The 24,380-nt window shown below is 47.7% G+C and overlaps 1 protein-coding gene across 1 annotated transcript; it reads right to left on the bottom strand.

Moving 5' to 3' along the window:
• Nucleotides 1-4,552: 4,552 nt before the first annotated feature.
• LOC126541968 (uncharacterized) lies at nucleotides 4,553-24,361 on the bottom strand. Its single transcript, XM_055076794.2, has 5 exons — nucleotides 23,738-24,361; nucleotides 22,565-22,764; nucleotides 18,834-19,125; nucleotides 11,668-11,922; nucleotides 4,553-5,059 (listed from the first exon to the last, which is right to left on the bottom strand). Exons 1-5 carry the CDS (start codon nucleotides 24,064-24,066, stop codon nucleotides 4,846-4,848), a joined length of 1,290 nt encoding a protein of 429 aa, XP_054932769.1. The 5' UTR covers nucleotides 24,067-24,361; the 3' UTR covers nucleotides 4,553-4,845.
• Between the last annotated feature and the right edge of the window lie 19 nt (nucleotides 24,362-24,380).

Raw genomic sequence — 24,380 nt, forward strand, 5'->3', positions numbered from 1 at the left:
GGTATTAGAACATATATATTCATGATTAGAGCGTATCTTGAAAAAATAGGTTAGACTGATGTATGTTCTCTACAGATGGAGTGACCACTCATTTGATTCCACGTATAAGCTTCCACTAGGGCTTGGCCTGAAAGCGCCAGTGGCTAAGCGGATACTTAGATGGTGGACGTGATCTAGCACCTTTATCGCGCTCGGGGCAGAAGAGTTATATACGATGGCACCGTAGTCCAATCATAATCGAATTAGGCTCTTGTAAAGATTCATCAAACATTTCCTGTCGGTACTCCATGTTGTGTGGGATAAAATTTTCAGTAAGTTCATTGTTTTTAGGCATTTTTTTAAAGATATTTTATGTGTGGAATGAAAGTAAGCCTGGAGTCAGGTATAATACCTAGAATATTGTGCTCTTTGTTGACAGGTATGTGTTGTCCACACAGTTTTATACAAGAATCTTTCTTATAAAAAGAACAAAATAACGTTTTTGATGGTTTATTTTAAATCCGTTTTTGTCTGCCCACTTCGACACCTTGCTCAAGCCCTGCTGTACCTGTCCCTCGCACACTGCGAGGCTACATAATTTGAAGCCTATATGAATGTCCACGTACACGGAATAAAAAATAGCTGGCGGTAATGAAGCACGAAGCGTGCTCATCTTCACAATAAAGAGTGTGCAGTTTAGCTCGCCTCCCTGGGATACATCAGTTTCCTGTATAAATGGACGTGACAATACATTGCCGATTTTGACGCGGCAGGTACGATTGGACAAATAGCTTTCGATTAGATTTATCATACTGTCGCGAATGCCCATTCCCAACAAGCCTCTCAAGATTCCGCAGTGCCACGTTGTGTCGTTCGCCTTCTCCATATCGAGAAATATGGATAAGAACAACTGTTTGCGCACAAATGCGTGACGGATATTTCCTTCAATGCGCTCAAGATGATCAGTTGTGGACCGTCCTTCTCTGAAGCCACACTGATAGGGATCAAGCACTTTATTCAGTTCAGGAAAATGTATGAGCTGCCGATTAATCTTTTTTTTTAATAGCTTACAAAGGCAACTTGTGAGAGCGATCGAGCGGCAACTTGCCACCGAGGAAGGGTCTTTACCCTGCTTCAAAATATGGACCACAATCGCTTCTTTCCATGCGGAGGGAAGGTATCCAGCAGCCAAAATAGTGTTGAAAAGTGCGAGTAGTGTAACTCGTGCATCAGTGTGTAAGTTTTTGATCATGTCATACATGACTATCAGGTCCCGGTGCAGAGCTTTTGCATGCGATCAAGGCAGCTCTCAACTCAAAAATATTGAAAGGCCGGTTATACGGTTCGTTCTGTCTGCATTTACGTACGACTGGCTTACATTCTTCTATTTGTTTGTATTTAAGGAAAGGTTAAGAATGATGGTTTGAGCTTGACACACGCTAAATGTGCTCCCCAAGAGAGTCTTTCTGGTCATTTAAGGTATTCTTGGTCATTCACCAGAGGCGACGGATGGATTTGTTGTCTTTTTAGCTTTCTTAAGCCATTCAACACTTTCGCCTCCTGCGTGTATGAATTTATACCCGAGAGGAACCTCAACCAGCTTTCTCTATTTGCCTGACGCCTTGTCCGCATTCCCTGTGATTGAATGTTCTTAAATTGAATTAGATTTTCTGCATTTGGCGATCTGCAAAATACGCCCCATGCCTTATTCTGACTTTTTCGCGCCTCTCTACACTCTTCGTTCCACCAGGAAACACGTCTTTTAAATGAACCACCATTCATTTATCGGACAAACTTTTCGGCTACATCAATAATAAATGCGGTAAACTGTGCAACAGCATCACCTATACAAAAATTGTTTATAAAATGTCGCGGTAGATAAGTTGATTCTTTAAAATGCTCCCAGCCCGCCGATGCTAATTTTCATCGATGAATATGGGGAGTGTTCTCAGGCAGTGCTATCGGGTTTAAAGTTACTGCAAAGTGATCACTTACAAAAAGTTTATTCATGACGTTCCATTCCAGGTGAGGCAGAAGAAAAGAAGAGCGAATAGCTAGATCTATCGATGAGTAAGTGTTATGGCAGACGCTGTAATATGTCAGCTCCTTCTTATTAAACAGGCAGGCAGTAGAAGTCAGAAGAAAATTTTCAATGAATAGACCTCTCGCATCGCACAGCGAGTCTCCCCACATCATGTTGTGGGCATTAAAATCACCCACGAGTATGTAGGGGTCCAGAAGTTGATCAAAGAGGTTATACAAATCGCTTTTTCTGAGACTATAGTTAGGGGATATGTATATAGAACGCGCAGTGACCAGTTTATTAAAAAGGATTTCCCGAACTGACGCTACCTCAAGGGGCGTCTGAAGGGCGACGTGTTGAGAAGCTACAGACTTGTCGGCAACGACTGATACACCGTCGGAGGCGTTAACATCATCACGGTCTTCTCGGAAGATGCTGTAATTGCGAAGCGAGTTAGTGTTTCTAGGTTTCAGATGTGTCTCTTAAACACACCACAACTGTTGATTATGTTTATGTAGGGGTTCTCTAATATCGTCAAGGCTATGAAGAAGTCCTCTAACATTCCACTGTAGTATTTGTGTCACAATTATGATGAATGTGTTTTGTTGTGTTTAAGGTACGAAGATTAGCTCACGGGTCTTTTCCAGGCGCCGGGACGCGAGGTTTGTCTTTTTGAAGCGATCGCGTGAATTTCGCCGCTCCTTGAGCGCTGGCGGCGCAGTCTGCCTGTTCGTAGTGCCCATCGCCTCTTGCGAAGTATTGGACACGCCCTCTTGCAAGCGTTGCGCTTGAAGTGGAGGCCTTGGCACGTCGAACGAGACCTTTGAGGCCACCGGCCCACAGATCGATGGCCTCTTCTGCTGAGGGGGCGGAGCAGCGCGCGGGGGAGGGGGGGGGGGGGCTGATAACGTAACCGCCGGCTCATTGCGTGTGGGCCGGACAGCCGCGCAAAGCCGTTGTATACATGGCTGCCTTCTGGCGCGTCACATCGGCAAAGGTGTTCTCGGGCAGGTAGGATACCCGCCTGCGTGCCTTCTTCAAACTTATGTTTTTACTTAGTTACAATTTCCTTTTCTTTTTTCCAGGATAGGCACGACCGCGAATATGCGGCGGGCTCCCCGTCACAGTTTATACAGTGGAGAGCGTTTTCACAAGATTCAGAGGTGTGCTCATGAGCACTGCATTTCGCACAAGTTGGGCGGCCTCGACTGCAGCTCTGTGAACTGTCGGAAACGCTGGCATTTGAAACATCGGTGAGAATTTGGCACGTATGGCCTAACACGAAGCTTGGTGTACCCGGCCTCAATGAACTCGGGCAGAACACTGTAGCTGAAGGTATTAGGTGCTTGGTCTGGGTTTCCTTGTTATCACGCCTCACCTTAATTTATTTAACGTTGATGACGTCCTGCTTAATGAAGCCCTCCAGGAGTTCAGCTTCAGTCAGATCCAGCAGGTCATCATCTAAGACAACGCCACGGGTGGTAGTCATAGTTCAGTGCGGGGTTATCGTTACTTGGGCATCCCCAAATGACACTAGTTTGGGCAGTTTTTCATATTGTTTCTGGTGACGGAGCTCCAACAGATCCCCGCTTGCCATCCTGGATGTTTTATAACGTGCACCAAAAATTTCCGTAAGAGACTTTGAAACGAGGAATGGTGAGATTGTTCGCACTGGTTTGTCTGGTTTTCAGAGTGAATGACATGGAAAAGGGGAAAGGATTCTTTTTGATGACCAAAAAACTCGAAGACTTCATCGGCGCGCCCCCTCTTCGGGGAACGATCAGGTAGTGGTGGGAAGGAACCAGCCGTAAGTGAGTATTTTTTGGCAGTAACGCCAGCCACCTACCGTGGAGCCCTACAAGGGGACGCTACAGGGCCTGTGAAACTGGTGCTGTAAGCGCCAGCTGTACGTTACTAATATAACCGAATATGAGATAACCTAAGTAGGCTACTCACATAGGGTTGACCCTTGCTGCCTAGAAAAAACGGAAGTAATGCGGAAGAGATGAAAAGACAGGAAAGATTAAAAGTGAAAGAGAAAGACGAAGGTTGGAGAGGAGGATAGGAAAAGGCAACTACCAATTTCCCCCGGATAGGTCAGTCCGGAGGTGCCGTCTACGTTAGGTCGAGGCCAAAGGGGTGTGTTGCCTCCGCCGAGGGGCCTTACAGGTCCAAACAGACAGCATCGGCCAGGATGCCCTTTTCCCCGCACACCGCTAAGCCGCGAACGGTTAGATGGGGGAGGGTCCAAACCTCGTGTGCTCGGGTACGTGGTGTCGCAACACACCAAACGCCTACTGACGTAGACGCCCCTGCGGTGTCTCCAACTCTTCTACAGTCTGCTCGCTGAACTGCCTAGTTTCGCGTGACTCCTTTCCGATGCCTTCCGCAGCCTGCGGACTACAGAAGCTTTCGACTACGCCCGCAGCGCATATGCGGCCATGCGGCAGACGAGAGAGAAACGTTACGACATGGCCTCCGAGACCTGGCGGCGCGTTCTGAGTCACCCCATCGCGGAGTCCATGCCAGAAAGAGAGGCTTTCAAAAATATGTGCTTTAGCTTCTCTGAGAACGCGCGCGCGCTCCCAAGCCGTACACTGGCAGCGGTCGTAATGCCTTTCCGGAGCTACCGAGAGGGTCCTCTGACCTGCGGGCGTTAATTTCAAAGGCATCAACCTCTCTCCGCTTCTTGCCGGTTGGCTGCAAGTGCAGCGCATCTTGCCGAGCAGGCGCGTCAGGCAACGGAAAGGTGTTTCTGCGCAAGGCGGAGTCTGCTGATGTAATCTAGAAGTGTCGCCCCTTGTCTACGTCTGACAAAGTGGGGCGAAGAATCAAGGCTGGCTTCAGGCGACGGGTGTTCCGACGACAGCTTTGATGAGCGGAAAAGAAGGGCCCCCGCATCTTCCTGCGTAGTCGTCGCATTCTGGGTCCCAAAAGGCGACGCAGTCGGTCTTGGCCCGTTTGCAGAGGGCAGCCGCAAACTGGCGGGCACGAGCCGGCTTCAGGAAGGAGACAGCGTCGCCGAAAGCGGTCACCCCGACGGTTGCAAGTCCGTGGCTGCGTTCCGAAAACAACGTGTCAGACTGTGCCAATGCGGCAACCGCGAGCAATGTTGATTGATGCGAAAGCGTCAAATGGCCTATTGAGCGAAAAGAAAACCATTTACCCTTCCATTCTGTGAAGAAGGACGACTAGCGAAGCTGTGGTGTGTTTTACCTCTATCGACGCACTTACGTATATTATTACTACTATTATTATTATTATTATTATTATTATTATTATTATTATTATTATTATTATTATTATTATTATTATTATTATTATTATTATTTAAGGACATAGACAACGAATACAGCTTTTTACTGTGGAGTAAAGTCTTATTCTTTTAGGATGTGGTGACGTGTGCAAGTACCGCCGCATGGGAGACGGGAATTCCACGACATATACAACTTCACTGTGAACTGCTTAATTATAAAAAAGTAGATGAAACTCAGCGTAATGTTAGAGTTTTGGTAAAACAGGAGTTACAACCATTTTCTGTAACCGTACTCCCTCCGTAGACCGCCATGTATTGACAGCAGACGGGAATTCTGTAACGTGTACAACTTGAGTGAACTAATAATAAGAAGTAAATCAAATGTGCGCGGGTGTTTTTCGCGTATATTTGGTTTTCCACGCTAGTCAGAGCGTCCTTTCGCGCCACGTGCTTCAACACGTGCAACCGTGTGGGACGTTTTTATAGCGTTTAAGTAGTAGCTTGGAACTGGCAAGACTAATAGCTATTAGTGGCTTTACTGTGTGTGCTTTGGTATCGCGAATATTACTTTGATAGGAAAGTGAGAGCGTGGCCGCGTGGTTGAACACGTGCGAAAACTTGTCATACCTTAAGTCTGTGTGCCATTGATTGCCTTTAAAACATTGGTGAGAATTGCGTTGCGGCATTTTAAGGATTTAGATTCTGTGCGTATCGGTTTTTGCTAGAAGGCACCTGCTCTGAAAGCTTCTGTATTTGCATCCGAGAAAGCCGTGCAATACATGGCAAGACGGGAAAGTGTGCAGTGTGCGGGAGGTCCCTCAAGGCAGACGAGGGGACGGATGAGAATGGAGAGGGAATCGAGTCAATCGGCAGACACTGTGATGTAGATGCTACGCTGAAGAAAATCAAGGCTTTCCAGGATGAGCTTGTCAAACAGGTCGAAGAGCTTAAATATGAGCTAATTATGAAGCGTAATGCACGGGAGGTGGTGTAAACAAAGACTTCAAGCAGCCGAGGAAAAGCTGAACAGGACCGCTATTGTGAACGACAATGATCGTGACAGTGGAACGCAGTCTCCCAACGTGACAGGAGAGAGAGTGTCAGCAAAGCACGTGGAATGCGTGCAACGTGAGGAGGGGGTAGCTGGAAAGAGAGGCACCTGCCTTGAGGCCGCCACACAAAAAAGAGCAGGAACGCAGGGGTCAGTGCCCCTTGTCAAGTCCGAATCACGCGGAAAAGGATGACAAAGGGAAACAGCGAGAGGCCTCGGCAGTAGGAGGGAGTGAAATGGTGGTTATCGTCGGCGGCTCAAACTTGGCTAGGTGCTCAGAAGCAATTGTGGAGTGCATGAAAGGCGATAAAAGAGTGGCCGTAGGGACATTTCCGAGCGGACACTGGGGTCTGTCATGGAGCGAGCAAAAGCGAAGCTCACGAAAAATACCGACGTGCGCAACCTTGCCATAGTAGCAGGTGGGCTAAACGATGTCCTAAACAGGAAAGGGACAGGACTAGCCCAGCGCTTGGCGAAGGGGGTAGACGACTTGCGCGAACTGTCGCCTCAGGTGCAGATCGTGGTGTGCACGGTGCCGGAGGTGTCTGTAGGTGACAGTCGCATACAAAAAGCCGTAGTGGCTGCTAATGATGCGATATGGAAAATGAGCGGAGAGAAAGGTTTCGAGGTTGTCGAAGTAAACAGGGAAGTGAGAAGGTGTGGTGGTTTTGAAAGAGATGAGATACAGTTGAATTACAGGCCTGGACGAGAAGCGGGCTGGCCACTTGGTAGTCACGCTGTTGATTTTTTAGGGGGCCCACGGAGCCTCAGGAAGCCAGGGTAGGTAGTAATGGAGTAGGTTTACTAGGGGAACCTCGGAGTAGCATCGCCGTCAATAACAGAAAAAGGTGGAAAACAAGAAAGAGAGCTCGTCAAGCAATAGGCTACATAAACATGCAAGGCGGCAGAAGAAAAGAAAAGTGGACAGAGATTGAGGAGCAGTTAAATAGAGAACAAAAGGGGGGTGTATGCGGTTTCAGAAATGCACCTTACAGACTCAGAAGAGCCACCAGTGATTGACGATTATGTTTGGAAAGGGTGCAACAGAACTAAGTCGGAAAAGAAGGGACGGGAGTGCGAATGCTCATCCATCAGGGAGCTAAATAGAAAAGAGTAAATTCAAAATGTTAAGAGCCTCTTTGGTTATCGGGTACAATGAGTGGAAATAAAACTTGGCTGGGAATAACGTATTTGTAGACCGGAAATAATTGCACAGAGAAGAATCAAGAGTTTGTGGAATGCCTCAGTTCTGATATTAAGGGTTTCGGGAATGATGCCGAAATTAACTTATTAGGTGACATGAATGCCCACATGCAGGATCTAGATGGCTATACTGTCAACAACGGGAAGTCAATGCTAGATCTTTGCGAGCAGCATAACCTCGTTATCGTGAATACAGGGCCTAAGTGTGAAGGTCAGACCACGTGGGAAGTGGGAAACCGGCAATCGACCATTGATTACTGTCAGATGGCAGAAGCAATTCATTACAAATTGAGAGAAATTGTCATTAACGAGGAAGAGTATAACAGCACAGGGAATGACCATAAACGTATCATTTTTAGAGCCAGATATGTAGTAGGGAAAGAGAGCAAAGAGTGCAAAATGGCCAGTCCAAATTTGAACGTTGAACAAATAACAAATATAGTCACAAGAGTCGAGGAAGAACTTGGGAAATGGCCAAGTAAAGAGAGGGAATATAGTGAGCTTCTAAGTGTAATAACGACAGAAATAGGGGAAGATTAACAACGTGTTCGTTGGAAAGGAAAAAAGAAACCGAAAAGCTGGTGGAACAGGGAGATACGAGAAGCGATCGCCACCCGCCGTGGTTCCTCAGTGGCAATGCTGAGCTATAGCTATGCAGCAGGGGCTGCTGAGCACGAGGTCGCGGGATCGAATCCCGGCCACGGCGGTCGCATTTCGATGGAGGTGAAATGCAAAAACACCCGTGTACTTAGATTTAGGTGCACGTTAAAAAAATCCCAGGTGGTCGAAATTGCCGGAGTCTTCCACTACGGCGTGCCTCATGATCAGAAAGTGGTTTTGACACGTAAAACCTTATAATTTCATTTTAGAAGCGATCGCCGAACGACAGAAAGCATCCTGAGAGCACAGGCCGGCAAAGAAAGTGCAGTTGCCGCTGGATGAAGTAGCCAGTAAAGGGGAAATATAGCGGGGGTAAAATCTATAGTTCAAATACTGCTGCAAGCAAAGATAAAAGGTGAAAGTGAACGTTGGTTGTCAGAAATACGTGACAAAAAGAAGGCCGCACCCAGAATATTTTGTAACCACACAAAATTATTAATATTATTAGGCAGAAAGTCAACAACAATACAAGAACATATCCTAGACAAAGATGGAAACAAACTGGAAAGGGACGCATCAAAAAATTACATCCGAGAAATAACAGCCGAATCTTTCCAAGGCAATGACGAGGTTGTATTTGAAGAAAAAAAGAGCATGAAAGAGGAACAGATGGAAAAGGAGCTGGTGCTGACAAATTTCAACTGGAAGAAAGCCGAAGAGAAAATTCCTAAGCGCACAGCCACAGGGCTAGATGAAATTCTCGTTAGGCTGACTAATGAACTAGAACCAAAAAGTAAGGGAGCTCTGGTGGAAGCAGTGGAAAAAACTTTAAAAGATAGAGGAATGACAGATAGTTGGCGACAAAGTAAAATGAATTTAATGTATAAAAGTAAGGGGGAGAAAGATAGAACTCACTCGTATATACCGTTGACCATTACATCGGTAATACACAGGCTAGCAATGTAGGCAATCAAATTAGATCTGCAAGCATGGGCAGAGAATAATGGCACTTTGGGAGAACTGCAGAATGGCTTCAAGATAGGCAGGCGTTTGGATGCTAACTTATTTGTTCTTACTCAGTGTATTGAAATATCAAGAGTAGAAAGCAGACCGTTATATGTGGCCTGTTTAGACATTAGAGGAGCGCATGACAACGTAGGCCGCAACATTTTGTGGGATATTCTGGAAGGGGAAGGCTTAAGTGAAGATTGTCTACAGCTTTTGAGAGAGATTTACCAGAAAATGCCGTTTTCGTTGACTGAGAAGGGATGAGGATCGAGGAGAAAGTTGATATCAACAAGGGCCTGAGCCAGGGGTATCGTTGCAAGGCCAAAACGCAATCATCCGGGCAACCAGTCAAAACTTAAGAAGATGCGGTCTCTCGCCTCCAACCATTCGTACAGGACCGCATTACATACGCTAGTTACTTCCCAAACAAGTTACAAAAATATTGCTTCCAAATTCTTTCTAATGTTTGTTCACAATATCACTCAAGTTGTAATTTCTAGTACACTGAATTTTTATTTGCCTTTCCAATAGCGACGTTCAAAAGGCAGAAACAGGGCGGCTCCATTTCATACACTTGATTGTCATCTTATGGCGCTGAGACAGGATTGCATCTGCTCTTTTGAACCCCAGCGGTCCGTCAGTTCCGCGGCGCGGGTTTTTCGCCGCCTCCTTTGAGAGATGGCGCCACGCGGCGAGACCAGGCCGGCAGCGTACGGCGCGCTGCGGATGGTTGGGAGATGGTTGGGAGGAATAGTCGTAATTAATGCAACCAATCTGCTTTGCCGGTAGCCATTTCATGCTTACGTCTACTCTCGATTACGGGAGAGCCAGCACTTCTTTTCCCCACTACATTAAACCGCTATTATTGTGATAACAATTATAGGGTCACTTTAGGTACCCTTTCACCGTAAGCATCGCCGTGCTGTTCCCAAGTGCGTGAAGAATGAGTGGCCCGCGCACCGTATGCGGTTGCGAGGCGCTAAGGGCGCGAGGGCAAGCATGCGAGGGCAAGCATGCGAGGGCGAGCTGAGAAGAGTGATAGGTTGATGCGCGCCGTGTTTCAGCGCATTCACTGTTGGAGGTGACGTGACTGAGCGCGCAAGGCGATTCTTAATGGAAAGAGGGGATAGTTGGATGAAGTGCCGCGAAGTGACTGTCTCTCGGCAGAGGACACCTTAACAGCGCTGCACAAGGGGGATGAGCCAGGATGAGCGCGCGCTGCTCCAATGCCGGGTTAGAGGAGGAGAGCACACGTCTACAACTCTAGCGCTGCCGTGGCTTCCGGCGCGGCCGAGCGCATGTGCGAACCGTGTGCCGTGTGTTGGTAGTCATCTGCTGCTGGCGCCAGGGGCGAGAGTGAAGGCTTTATGCGTGCTTTCTTCCCCCGCGCTTAGCGTTGGGGGTCGCGAAATCTGAGCTTTAGAGATGTGCCACAGTTTAAAAGGTGAAGCGAGCGCCATCACAAAGCGTTCTCTTTGGAACAAGCAGGCGCACTCTCCGCTGCCAGAGCTCCTTACCTCGCTAGCGTTGTGACAGCTAGTGCTCGTGGTTATCGAGTGAGATATGTTTGATTGTCTGTACGTGCCGCGACACCATGCCTGTTCAGTTATCAATCTAATGTTTGATGCAATTTAAATAGCCTAAACAACTACGTAATTTACTTTGTGCAATTAATTGTCTAACACTTTTCTATCGCTACTAATGATTCGCCTTTTGGGCGAAACTTCTACTGTAGTATAATGTAGAATGACAGCTATGGAATCATCTGAGCATCAGCCCTTTTGCATAAGAGCTCGAGCCCCCATCAAGGTCGTGGAAAACAATGCCACGCGCGTTCATGAGAATGTTGCAACACCAACAGACGCTTTTCCTTTGCGCTCACGGCGTTCATTTTTGCCAGGTGAGATCATAAAGCGTATCGCACGCTAGTGCGAGAAAATGAGCAGATAACGTGCCACAATAAGCGAACTTTCGCGAGTAGGATTTCGCACAAATATCAAATGGCAGAGCTCCCAATACGCTTCGAAAGCGTGAGTGGCGCGAGGATTGGAAGGTGGCAGGAATAGTGGCACCAATCCTCATGCTGATGCCTCATTTAGGATTCTAATTTATTGTTCACTTCTTAGTTAAGTTCTACCAGGTGTGTGTAAAAACACACTTGAGGATTTTACTTATCGTTTATTTGACCACGTGTGCATTGTTTTGCGCCCATTCCAGCATGGACAGAGCTTTCTGCCGCGACATTGTTCAACACGACAAACATGCGTGTGCATCACGCAGCACTATTCGCGCAAGCGCTCTTTTCTTCCAGGAGAACAGGCTAATTATTCTCTAAAGGGTTAAGATCTCATCACGTCAGTGCAACCAGCTTTGTTCATTCTGGCGTCTTCAAATTCTCGTTTTGTGCAGATAGATTCTTTTTAGTGCGTACACATGAGTGCGCAAACTTCTTTACATCTTCTTGTGTATTTCATTGGTATAAATATATGTGCTAATCTTGACAACGACAACAAACAACAGGTGGTGCAAATTACCACGCCGGTTCACCTGTAAATGTTGGTGAAGTTCATGTTGCACACGCTGCCGTAGGAAATATCGATCACTGCCTCGGACCTTTCGCTGGCCACAGCGGCCACGCTAAGCGCGTGACAAACGCGGTCGCTGTGCTTTTCGCTGAGACGGCGCAGACCCGCGTGCCGAGAGAGTGTCTCGGCGCTGTGGTGTCCGCCTCGCTCCGGGATCGGCGCGGACCACGACTGCGGCGCCGCGAGCAGTCCGCGGTCCCCAAGCACATCCAGGAGCCTGAGCACATCGCGGGAAGCGCGTTCGCCGGTAACCTCTGTCAGAGCAGCCGCGTGGCGTTGAAGAAACCCGAGCTCGCGTCTGTTTAGTCAGCAAGGCTTAGCAACACAAAAGCGCTCTTCCTACAACGTCTGCCGCACTAGGTGGAATCAGCCATTACGCGGCGCTGCAAATGCGGCACATTCGCGGTGCAGACCGCTGACTATAGCACGCAGTACACGCTGGCACGAGGCATCCAAGTCGCACTGCCCACTCAAGCAGCTGCAGCATCTTTGTTTTAATTTTTTGTTGTGTACTTTTGTTCTTTATTCTCTTTCTTTTTTTCTTTTCCTCTTTTTTTTTGCGAACAACGAACGCTTAGAAGGCACTTAGACACCACACTACCGTAAGCCCATCTTCATCAGCATTTATAGAAGCAGTTGGGACTAGACTAATATTTCGCCATGAATACGCACTCCTTACGCCGTAACCTAACGGAATCAAAATATTGAGTGCAGGAAGGATTGATATTCTATTTAGGAGAAACTGTATACACAAAAAAAAATGTGAGAAGCCGGCACTGACCATAAAGAGAAAGTTTTAACTGCAGCAAACATTCAATTTCAAAGAAGCTTAGTGCTCTCCTAGGTGGTCATACAAACGCTAGCCTCTCTCAACAATGAAGCCCTCTCCGCAGAAAACGGTAATAATGTAAACTGCGCCTTGGCCTCACGCTACGAAGGTGTCATTGTATTCCTCCTTACGTATACGTTCCGCTTGTTCACAGCTGTACTTTCTTTTTTCGCTTCTTTTTTGTATAAGAAGAACATTTAATCATGTCTACCGTCGACCTCGGCGGATGCGACGCGCCATGCAGGTGGGAAACGCAGCAAACCGACTTTTCGGTCACACTTCTTTCGTTCAGAATCAGATCCTTAGCTTCTGATCTGCTACACGTCTACTGCAAAGTACTACATCTGCCGGACTGGCGCATAAGTGAGCCGCCTAAGGGAACCACAAAGCTCCTTCGAATTGTCACGCTTCTTCGAATTTATAGTTGAACGAAAAGTACTGACGTTGTCTGTAAAAGCACAGTCAAAATATAGAAATAAGAAGACACTTGAGATCTGAGGGACCTCTTTCATACATATATCTGGTGACGACCGTGTTGCAAGACCCCCCCCCCCCCGTTTTGTTGCTTACCTTGGAATTATATTATCTGGTCGCATATTTTAAGATACATGTTGTTACGTTGCCAAACACGTGTGCTTTTCTCTCTTGTTGGTCAAATGTTTTCTTTGTCCTTTATGTATCACGCTGAGTTTCTTTACTATTTCTTCACTACACTCGAACCTCGAACCTGGTATGCATGGAAATGCCGGTATATTGTGGCTTCGGATTAGCATCTTTCTCGGAGAGCCAGGACACGTTGCCTTGAAGACGAGCCTGGCAAGCACCGTTCCGTCTGTCACAACGATTCATTTTCTGCTAAAATGGCACGTAAAAAGCTGTTTTAGCTTTATTATTATACAAAAACATGTTTTGTTTAGCTATGAGAACTTGATATTGCATGTACAATTATATGATCCGTAAAAAGTATGAGCGAGCCGCTAAAGTTGGAGGACAAACGACAAGATTCGTGCTTACTTTGGAACAGCTTGTCGTCTTTCCTTGCTTTTCTTCGCTTGGTCATGCATTGTAGGTGAGTAAAGATGTAATACGCGTGAATGGAAACATTTTATGAAGATTTTATTTTAAGAACGCGTTATTTGTGTAGCCATAACCACGTTTTAGACGAAGCCTCTTACAACACCAGCCAACACAAGCCTCGCAGACACATACAGCGACTTTGGCTGCGCGTGTTCAAAAAAAGATGTTGCACTCACAGCTATACTTTTCATGCTCAAATTTTGCAGAACGATCGCATTTTGTTGTCGACTTCGTTAAGTATAACACTTGGTACGATTACTCGCCGGTTACTTAAGACAAAAATGAGACACTGTTTTCGCCTATGGGAAAAATGGCGTCTGAAAAGCCGGCCCTGGCACTAGAGTCCCTGGAAAAAATTTTTTCCAGTGACTCTACCTGGCACAGACTTGTGTCGCCGCCTGCCGGCAGCAGCAGGAAGGAGCTGCTTCGCAGACGAAACTGCATATTGAAATCGGCCGCTTATTTACGCGGCAGTGCTCCTTGCAACGATGTTTACGCGGGCAGACTCCCCTCGCATATGTCTATAGTTTGTCTTGTAACTCGGCGATTTGGCAGAGTGTTCGGAGTATGAGAGGATGAGGCACACCTCTGTGAAAGAACTACTGTTGTGTAGTGGGTTGCAAAACCACATGCAACAGATTGAAAGATCGGGCCAGACTCGCTCTTCGGAGTCTCCAAAGATGAAGAATGGCGCCGGGTGCGGGAGCTCAATCTTCACCGCACCGATAGGCCCTTTGGAAGCCACCGACTCCATTTGTGAGCTGCACTTTGATGCAAAGTATACATTGAGGCATTATGTGCATCTTATTGAAGGTCAGGAAGTATCTACACAGCACGGAAAGCCTGCGCTTCGGTCTGATGGAGTGCTCGCAATCTTGCCGTATCTTTCGGAGTATCTCTACGAGCAGCCCACACGCGAGCAGCCCACGCTAAAGAGAACGGCCTCACATGCAACAAATGAAGGCCGGTCATCAAAGAGAACGCCCCCGCTCTCAGTTGAACCGCCATTGACAGTGGAGGCATGTGACAATGGAAACCTGTGCGAGCTCGAATATATAGACAGCCGATAACATGCTTCCCTAATTCAAGCAAATGTAAACAATGTGTTTTGCTTTTTTCACCCTGGGGAGCTGAAAAACCAACTACGTCTCATGCGTATGACGCATAAAAATAGGGGGAGAACGGCTATCCCGTAAATATTTTCAAAACACACAATTAACCTATTAAAAGAATCTGCTGCACGTAACGATCGGCCTACATTCTCCCTAAATGTCAAATTGGTGCCGTTATTCGGGCATCGGGGAAATATTGTTAGCATTCAATATATCGCCTTGAGAAAGGCAGCAAACGACGGTTTACCAATTTTTATTTCGCACCTATATAAGTCACACAGTTCATTTATTTCTGTACTTCGTCCAGACCATTCCTGTACATAAACCCTATTTCTTCGCAATATGAGCTCTGAATTCCGTCCCCTCACGAGGCAGTGAAAATACGCACATAATGTTTAAAAAGGAAAGCAACAAACGCGACCAATCTGATTGGGCTCATGCTCGAGTGCAACTGCAACGCTGCGTTCGAGCGCAGCCGTGCTTCTGTTCGGCACGCTACGACGCTGCCGGCCGGCGCCTCCGGCGCGCGCGGCCGTGGCGTTCAGAAGAAGGCGACGGTGGCGCCATCTAGATTTTCAATAAACATGCCGCCTCAGCACGGAGCCAACGAAGCCCTCGTTGGACCCAATCTACTAAACGCTAATACATACCGTCATTCCAATGACGGCACAGCACCCTTTAGGAAACTCCCATAGACGGTAGCGCCAGATTTCCCCCTAAGTGTTGTAGTGAGAAACTCTATGGCCGCGCAGGCTTGCGCGCCGAGATTGCGCCGAGGAAGGGATTTTACCGAGGAGATCTCAGAGGCGACGCCCGGCTGCGCCTGCATGCGCGGCGCGAGGTATAAGTGAATGTACTAATCTATCGCACCGCCGGGCGTAGCCACGCAGCGTGGGGCGGCTCGCGCAGCCATACCATATAGGTGTTCTGTGGCCATACGCGCAAGAGAGGTCACTGGAGAAGTGCGATAATGAGCCCCTGCTTGTGCGCAGCTACGCGCAGCAGTCAGAAAGACCAGTCTTGCTCGATTGCGTGTTCGACGCGGGGAGGCGGTAGTTTTCAACTGTCGCGGCGAACGAGTGCTGAACACCTCGACAAGCAGCGTACGCGCACCGGTCGCGTATATTCATTGTCTCTTTTTTTTTTTTTTTTGGGGGGGGGGGGGGTAGAGTAGGAGACGAATCTATTCCGTTATATCCATTGGCAGGACAAGTTCACTTTGTTAAAGCGAGATTTTAAATATACAGGTCTCTATAGAGATTTCAAGGAAAATTTCATTTACTTAGTTATATACATGATTTCGTTACATACCGTTTTATTATAACGAGGTCAAAGTGAAGTGGAAAATGGAGTCAGAGTGCGGATGGTACAGAAGGGTGAACAAGCAATATGGCCAATGAGCACTGCTGTGTCACGCGCTGCTTTTGCAACAGTTGCTGTCCCTCCGCGACAAGGGCTGATTGAGCCAGCCGCCAAATGTTGGAGCGAACGCAATCCGCAGCCTCATCCGACAGTTGCCGTCACTAGACGCAAATCGGGAAAGCAAATACTGGGCACCGCCGAGGACTGTTTCTCAATTATTCTGATCTGAGGCGGCCATTATCAAAGCAGTCCTCTTGTCAGAGGGGTAATTGATGCGAATGAGCAGAGGGCAGTTGCATAACTAAGTGCGTTGTAGGAGAGGGGCAACACCGTTGACCAGTCAAATATGTGGCTTCTACATCCTCCGTAAGCATTTATTGTCACCTCAGCAGGAGCATTGTGTGTTTTCGCTGAATCTCTTAAACCTGGTCGAAGAAAAAAAGAGAACTTCGCTTTAAATGTGGCGGTGATAATAGCCTAAAACGATGCAAGTGAGTGTTTAACCGGTGTGAGCGATTGGCTTTACTAGTTTGAGGCCGCTAGCCTGTAAAGGGCGCACCTCTGCGCATATATCTGTGCTGCGGTGGAGCAACCCTTACAAGCTGCGCTTTCCAAAGTTTTATCTCGCACAGTTAGAGCCGTTTAAAATGCTCCAAATAACCTGCCTAGCTAAAAAGGTGCTGGAGGCACCACGGAAAATTGCGCATCCTTCCTTCGTGAGGTAAGTTTAACGTTTTACGGTTTTACTCAATTACATCTCGCTCGTCAGCCACTAGTTACCGCGACTGTGAAACAACAGTCATTTATGCTCTGATAATCACAAGTGTGAACCATTTTTATTCAGTGCTGCTACAAAAAGGAACAATGCTGAGTAACGCCTGGAATTAACGTTCTTAATATCCAAGATAGCACCATGTGGTGGCACCCAATAGCCACAGCCAGATGTTACTCGGAAATGCTCTTACAAACTCACTTGTTCGGCATGACGCTTAAGGAGTCATGTCAACAGTGAACAGTGGGAACGGCATAAAATAATCCTGATGCAAGTCTGCAATTCAATAGAGCGTTCATCGCTCACACTTTCACGTCTGCAGACTACAACTTTCATCGGTTCCCTAAGCGCCTTCAGTGCGCAAAAGAAGAAAGTACGCAGCATTGCATTGCATCCGCGGTTGCAAAATATCGTTTGCTTCTCAGGCATTTGGAAATGGAACGTGTGTGAAATGCCCGATTAGTATCTTGCGAACGGCGTTGCAACCCAATTGCACACCATTCGCTCTTCTATATGTTGTGGTCCTACATATGTTCTACATGTCAAGGTCCTAGGGCATCCTGTAAAGCTTACCTCAAGTGTATCCAAAATAAATTACACACCGAAAGTCAATTTGCATTTTAAATGTCGAAGACCGCGTCGCACAATGGCACCGAACGGCATGCTAGAAAAGACGAAAGGACGTTGCCACGGCACAAATTTAAACGATAGCAGCTCAGTGTGAAACATCGTCTCCAGTACACGCATTGTATATTCCACGTTAACTTAATAAAATAAGACGACAGCAGCTTGGCTCAATCGTGCCGAAGATGCCGTACTCAAGGATTTATGAGAAGCCGTAGCCGCAACCCCGAAAAGGAAACTACGTAGCATCTCTGGACATTTGTACGAGTTCTGAAATGCAGTAGCGCTGCCGACCAAAACAGAGGATTTGTTATGTTAAACAAAACACTTATCAAAACTTCGTTCTTTTGCTCCACTGTTCTCGGCGAAAAATAGAAGGCCCGGAATGATTTTCTGGACGTTACGTCGCTGCCGATAGCTTTGAGACAGCAGACAAGCACAGCCAAGTCGCTCATTGCAACAGGAGTTCGGAGCCTCTGGCTGAAAAGGCCTCAGAGCGCCGCAAGCTGTCGCCGCGAGCGCTGCTGTTCGCTTCTACGTGCTGGGCGTGGCGACGATAGGCTAACTCTAACAAGAACTATGCCAAGCAAAAATCTGCAGCTTATCGCTGCCAAACAATGCGCCCACCTCGCGTCATGCGCGTGCATTCCGGCTGTCGCCGCATGGCGCGCACGGACAGTGGACTCACGCACCGTCATTATATACCATCCCATTCCTTTCTATGACATAAAACACCCTTCGAATATCGCAAAGATACGTTCTTTCCCCGCTGCTACTGACATTCGTTATTTATTGTCGCGGGCGTCGGAAGGTATTTTTCGATCGCCCTAGAACTGAACATGAACGAAACTCGTACATATATATATATATATATATATATATATATATATATATATATATATATATATATATATATATATATATATATATATATATATAGATAGATAGATAGATAGATAGATAGATAGATAGATAGATAGATAGATAGATAGATAGATAGATAGATAGATAGATAGATAGATAGATAGATAGATAGATAGATAGATAGATAGATAGATAGATAGATAGATAGATAGATAGATAGATAGATAGATAGATAGATAGATAGATAGATAGATAGATAGATAGATAGATAGATAGATAGATAGATAGATAGATAGATAGATAGATAGATTTTAAAGCTCTCATACATGGTCCGAAGTAGGTGTTGCGTGCACTTCGTAATTTCTTCGTTTGCGTGCAGAAACGGAGAAATGTTCACCTTCACGGAAGGTTACCTTGACGACAGTGGTTTAGCAGAGAGCGTCGTTTGTAATAAATGTTACAAACATTTAGAAAGAAATGAAGCGCACCTGGGAAAGTCGAACGCCGCTGCCACGTCATTGTCGCCGTCGACAACCAGACCCAGACGCAGTGAGTGTGGCTTCAGCTGCCTCTGGAGGACTTCGGCGAGTCGAGTTATAGCCGCCTTGTACCGCTCCTGTGGCCTCTTCCAGTGCAGGTACACGCGGGAGAAAAGCGACGACGATGTTGCCCCGTCCTCGCCGCCATTCCGATTGATGAGCGCCAACCGCTCTACCAGCCGCTGCACGCTTTCTGTGTCAAGCAGCAGTGCTAGCAAGTACGGGTCCTCCGTTGAGGAGCCTGCAACCGGCCGCGACGTCGACAATTCTGTATTCGTTATTTCATGCAAGAGAAAGCATGTGAACAGCAGAGGCGCGTAGCAGTGCAAACTATAGTGTCACTAAGCACGCGAACTATAGCGAAGACAGCAGCTGCTTGCCCTAGGTACCACTTATCAATTTACCGTGGAAACACGATAATAGGCTCAGTGCAAACGAGGTATTTTGAGGCAAGCATCCTGGCACCCGGAGCTTAATGATTAAAATTGAACAAGCTAACCATATAGAACTCGCTCTTTCATCTCTCTTTTCGCTGCTTCGTGTAATGTCGGCATGATTTTGGCTTGTGCGCTTCGTTTGGGCCTGCACCACCTTTGGAAACCGAATAAGTAACGATGTGACACCGTGAACTCGAGTTACTTCTAAGAATTATGGAGTTTTACTTGCCAAAACCACTTTCTGATTATGGGGCACGCTGTATAGTGGAGGACTCCGGAAATTTAGGCCACCTGTGGTTCTTTAACGTGCACCTGAATCTAAGTACGCGGGTGTTCTCGCATTTCGCCCCCATCGAAGTGCGGCCGCCGTGGCCGGGATTCGATCCGCGAGAACGTATAAGTTCTTTTATACTTTCCCGTTGGCATTTTCGTCCGCAACAGCGTGCGCATCCTCTCTTTAAAAAGACGCTATTTCGCGCGAAAGGCGACGCATCGATTGCGATAGCAAATTAGTGAACAGCTATCTATACGAAGTAAGGATAGTAGTTTCATCGGTCGTATAACCTTGCAAACATAGGCATACTAACTAAATTAACAAGCATGGTGTCACGCACGCACAAATAAACACGAACACCTCTCATTCGATGACCGCGGAAACTCGCTGTCAAAATGCTGCAGTGAGGACACGCGGCAGCAGCCGCGAGCGAATTGACCTTCGTGCAGCCGCTCGCATCAACACGAACAAAGTTGCGAAAACACGGCGCAGCGCGGACTCTATTCGTCGCAGATGTATTTCAAGATACAGCGGCCCCTCGAAGCTTTGCCCTCGACGGAAGGCGGCGCGCTTCTCCGTCCGTTGCGTGCGTGAGATTGAGCCGCGATCGCCGGCTCACTCTCGTACGCTTTCACTCTCACATACGGCGCGCGGCGACGATTTTAACGCCCTTGGACATTATACTGGACCTCACGGCGACGGTGACGCCGACTGCAGAAATGCCTGGAGTGTCCATATAATTGCTATCGCAATAAAATTAAATTCTGGTGTTTTACACGCCAGTACCACGATCTGATTATGAGGCATGCCGTAGTCGGAAACTCGCCACCTGGTGATGTTCAACGTGCACACAATGCACGGCACACGGGCGCTCTTACATTTGGCCCTCATAGAAATGCGGCTGCCGTGGCCGGGATCTCACCCCGCGACGTCGTACTTAAAGGGCCCCTCACCAGATCTGGCCATCTTGTGCGGACAAGCGCCGTGCATACAATGGGCGTTAACGATCGTGTCTGGTAAGTATTACATGCTACGCGCCGCGGAAAGAGCTGAAATTTCAAACCGAACGCCGATTGCCCTTCTCACGGGTAACGCGCTCCGTGCGGTAGGGATGACGCATATGTTCAAGCGCGCCTGCGTACATGTGTCTGTGCTGTGACGTCGATCATAGTGACTCGTTATTTCAAGTCGAACCATTTGTGAATAGCACAAGGACTCGAGAACTGGAGGTGTTGCCATATACGCAACGGACAAAATGTGCGTACAACCATACACCTTTGACTCGCAAGAGGACAATGCCACCGACTGTGTGGATGCCCGTGCCGTACAAACGAAAGACGGAATTGTGATGTCCACTGTGTATATATCTCCAGGCACACCCAAGTGTGATATCGACAAGTTCATGACCACACATTTTCCATCGTTTAACCGTAATGACACTACCCCTGTGATCATCGTTGGAGACTTCAATGTGGACATTTCAAGACCAGACAATATATGGTTCACTCAGATTATGCTAGAAGAGTATGTTTTGACCATAGCCATGCAAGCCACTCAACTACACAAAAACGGTCGCGTATAGAATTAACTTTGACCAAGATTCTAAGGTTGTAACCGAACCAATCAGTGTATGTCAAAGTAATCGCAATGCTATCGTCACTAGCATTATCAAATTAAGAAAGTAAATACATGTGCCCTGTGTTATGTGTTACAGCTTTGCTGGTCATGCAGCATCACAGAGTGGAAGGACTTCGTTTTTTCACTCACTCACTCACTCACTCACTCACTCACTCACACACACACACACACACACACACACACACACACACACACACACACACACACACACACACACACACACACACACACACACACACACACACACACACACACACACACACACACACACACACACACACACACACACACACACACACACACACACACACACACACACACACACACACACACACACACACACACACACACACACACACACACACACACACACACACACACACACACACACACACACACACACACACACACACACACACACACACACACACACACACACACACACACACACACACACACACACACACACACACACACACACACACACACACACACACACACACACACACACACACACACACACACACACACACACACACACACACACACACACACACACACACACACACACACACACACACACACACACACACACACACACACACACACACACACACACACACACACACACACACACACACACACACACACACACACACACACACACACACACACACACACACACACACACACACACACCGACACACACACACACACACACACACACACACACACACACACGCACGCACGCACGCACGCACGCACGCAACCAATAATCCGTAAACTACTTACTGGCTCCATGTTAGAAGTCAGTCAGAAGTATGTTCGGAAGCTCCAACGCAGCATGCCTCCATGCGAGCCGGCATTAACAACTCTAGTCTATCTACCATATTTGTACGTAAATAACGCGACCACAAATATAACGCGAGGGGGGACTTTCAGTCTCTCCGATAAAGATATCTTACGATCATACGCGTCACTAAACCGAATATAACGCGAGGCGCGTTGCGAGGCTGAAAACTGCGGGAAGAAAGAAAACTGTAATAAAAATGCGTTATATTTGTGAAAATATTATACTGCCGAAGGGCGTGAGAACTCGCTTGTACAGCTTCGCTGTCTTTTATTTATCAGCTGCTCAGATTGGCTTACATTTGCGACGTGAAGGATCTTGTTTGTTTTGTTTTCTTTTCTTTTTGTTTTTTTTTTTTCTGTCGGAAAGTATATTCGGGTAGTTTTCCTGCCGTGTTGGTATGCGCTGTGTGTTATTCATTCGACATCTCATTTCGACGTTTGCGCAGAACGTTGTGGATCAAAGACGGCGACGTACTCACCGCCGACAATGACGGAGAGTGAGAAAGGCGTCCCTCCCATTGCGGCACCGAGCTGCGCCAAAGTTTCGAGGGCAGCTCGCTCTCCCCGAGACGGCAGCACACTCAGGCAGCAGTACGCCAAGTGGTGACAGTACGCGTACGGGAAGCTGCGGAGGTTCAGGCCCGGCTGCCCGACGCGATCACGGTACACGCACACGAACCTGCATGGAGAGTACAATTACAGACGTAATCGGCGTTGGGAGAACAAGGTTAGCGTGGCACCCATTTTGGTGCGGAAGCTACCAACACTGCACGCGCTGCAGCATTCTGCAGGCATTTCTTCAAAGTGCCGTATAGTTTTTGCAGCGGTTTGCGCGATAATAATGAGTGATGGAATTCAACGTCCTAGAGCTGCGCCTGAGCGACATATATACCGCGTCGTGGAGGACTCGGGATTCATTCTGACCACCTGACGCTTTTGTTTTTTTCACCGTCGGAACGATGCTTCTAGGCGTACAATATGAGCCACACACACACACATACACACGCACAAAAGAAGGTAACATGGTTGTTCGCTGTAAATAGAATAAAAAAGGAAAGAAGAGAAAGATGCGCCCGTTAGATTTAGGCACTTGTGGTAGGGGCGGTGATTAGTTGTTTTTCTTAATAAATAACCAATTACCCCTGCTTCCACGTGCGCCTAAACACCTAAGAAGCGCGTTTTGTTGTTATTATTATTATTATTATTATTATTATTATTGTTGTTGTTGTTGTTGTTGTTGTTGTTATTGTCTGGGCTTGGCGCGTTGCTTCACCCAAAACACTATACTGCACATCGTAGATCTCGGAAACCCCTTGCATGCGCTTAGCATATGAGTCACGCCGTGTTCGCCAGGCAACGGTTTACACGCCGCAGGGCCGAGCAGAAAAACGCGCTCGAGACGTACGTCGTCGCCACGTAACAATCTTAATGGTGGTATGGGAGGAGAGACTATGCACTGTCTAGGATGCGCAGTTTGCTAAAAAGTCTTCGCACGTCTTGGGGCAATTTCTTGCACTCGGCAGTCATCGGAATGCGGCCACCATGGCCGGAAATGGAACCCGCCAACTCGCGCTCAACGAGAGAATGTTGTAGCCACTAAGCCACGGCAACGTAAGGTGTGGGATAAGCCGAGTTTGGTGAACTGCTGTCACCTGACGCTGGCTGGTACGACGGGCTCGTCGGACGCCCTGTACTTCTCGGTGGCACGGCGACGTTCGACCGCTTCTTCGCTGGGCGATGTCGTGGGCTGTGCTGTCGCCGCTGCCTGTTGTCTGTTAACAACGACTATGAGCAGTGCCACGGCGAGTAGACAGAAGGTGCCCACCGCCAGCGTATTGCAGAGCACGGCGACGCGCGTCGACTGCAGGAGCTCCCTCGGAGTAGGGCAGGCCGCCACGGCGGACTCACGAGGCTTAGCGCACGCGTCGCTGCTGGATGCCTCGTCATCGCTGGACGACGTGTTGCTGTCGTCAGACGCCATCGTCCATCGTGGCTGGCTTGCGGCTCTATTTCGTCGTCTTCTGCCTCGCGCCCGTCATAGACGCTATTCCGCATTCTTTTTGTAGCAAATAAAATCAATCGATCAATCACGCGCCGTCTGTTCACCACTCAGTGCCCATTATGGGTGTAGTGTGTTCCGTTTACGCTCTGGTGCCATTCGTGTGAGACGTAATTTGAAAATGTGCTGCTATGGCGTAAAGCTGGAAAACGCATCCGCCGCATAGGTTGGGCTTTTCAAATTTTGCGCGCGGTATTTTGGCTTGGTAGGATGTGACAGCGGGTGCGTCGTAGCCA

Source organism: Dermacentor andersoni, chromosome 2 (assembly GCF_023375885.2).
Source record: "Dermacentor andersoni chromosome 2, qqDerAnde1_hic_scaffold, whole genome shotgun sequence".
NCBI classification, from domain to species: Eukaryota; Metazoa; Arthropoda; class Arachnida; order Ixodida; family Ixodidae; genus Dermacentor; species Dermacentor andersoni.

Bases quoted from the DNA above. Each gene is read 5' to 3' on its own strand.
- LOC126541968 (XM_055076794.2), bottom strand. From the start codon at position 24,066: ATGGCGTCTGACGACAGCAACACGTCGTCCAGCGATGACGAGGCATCC. The intron at 22,765-23,737 runs GTGACAGCAGTT...CTCTCCATGCAG, and splicing joins GTCGTACCAGCCAGCGTCAG to GTTCGTGTGCGTGTACCGTG. The intron at 5,060-11,667 runs GTGAACCGGCGT...TTCGGAACGCAG, and splicing joins AACTTCACCAACATTTACAG to CCACGGACTTGCAACCGTCG.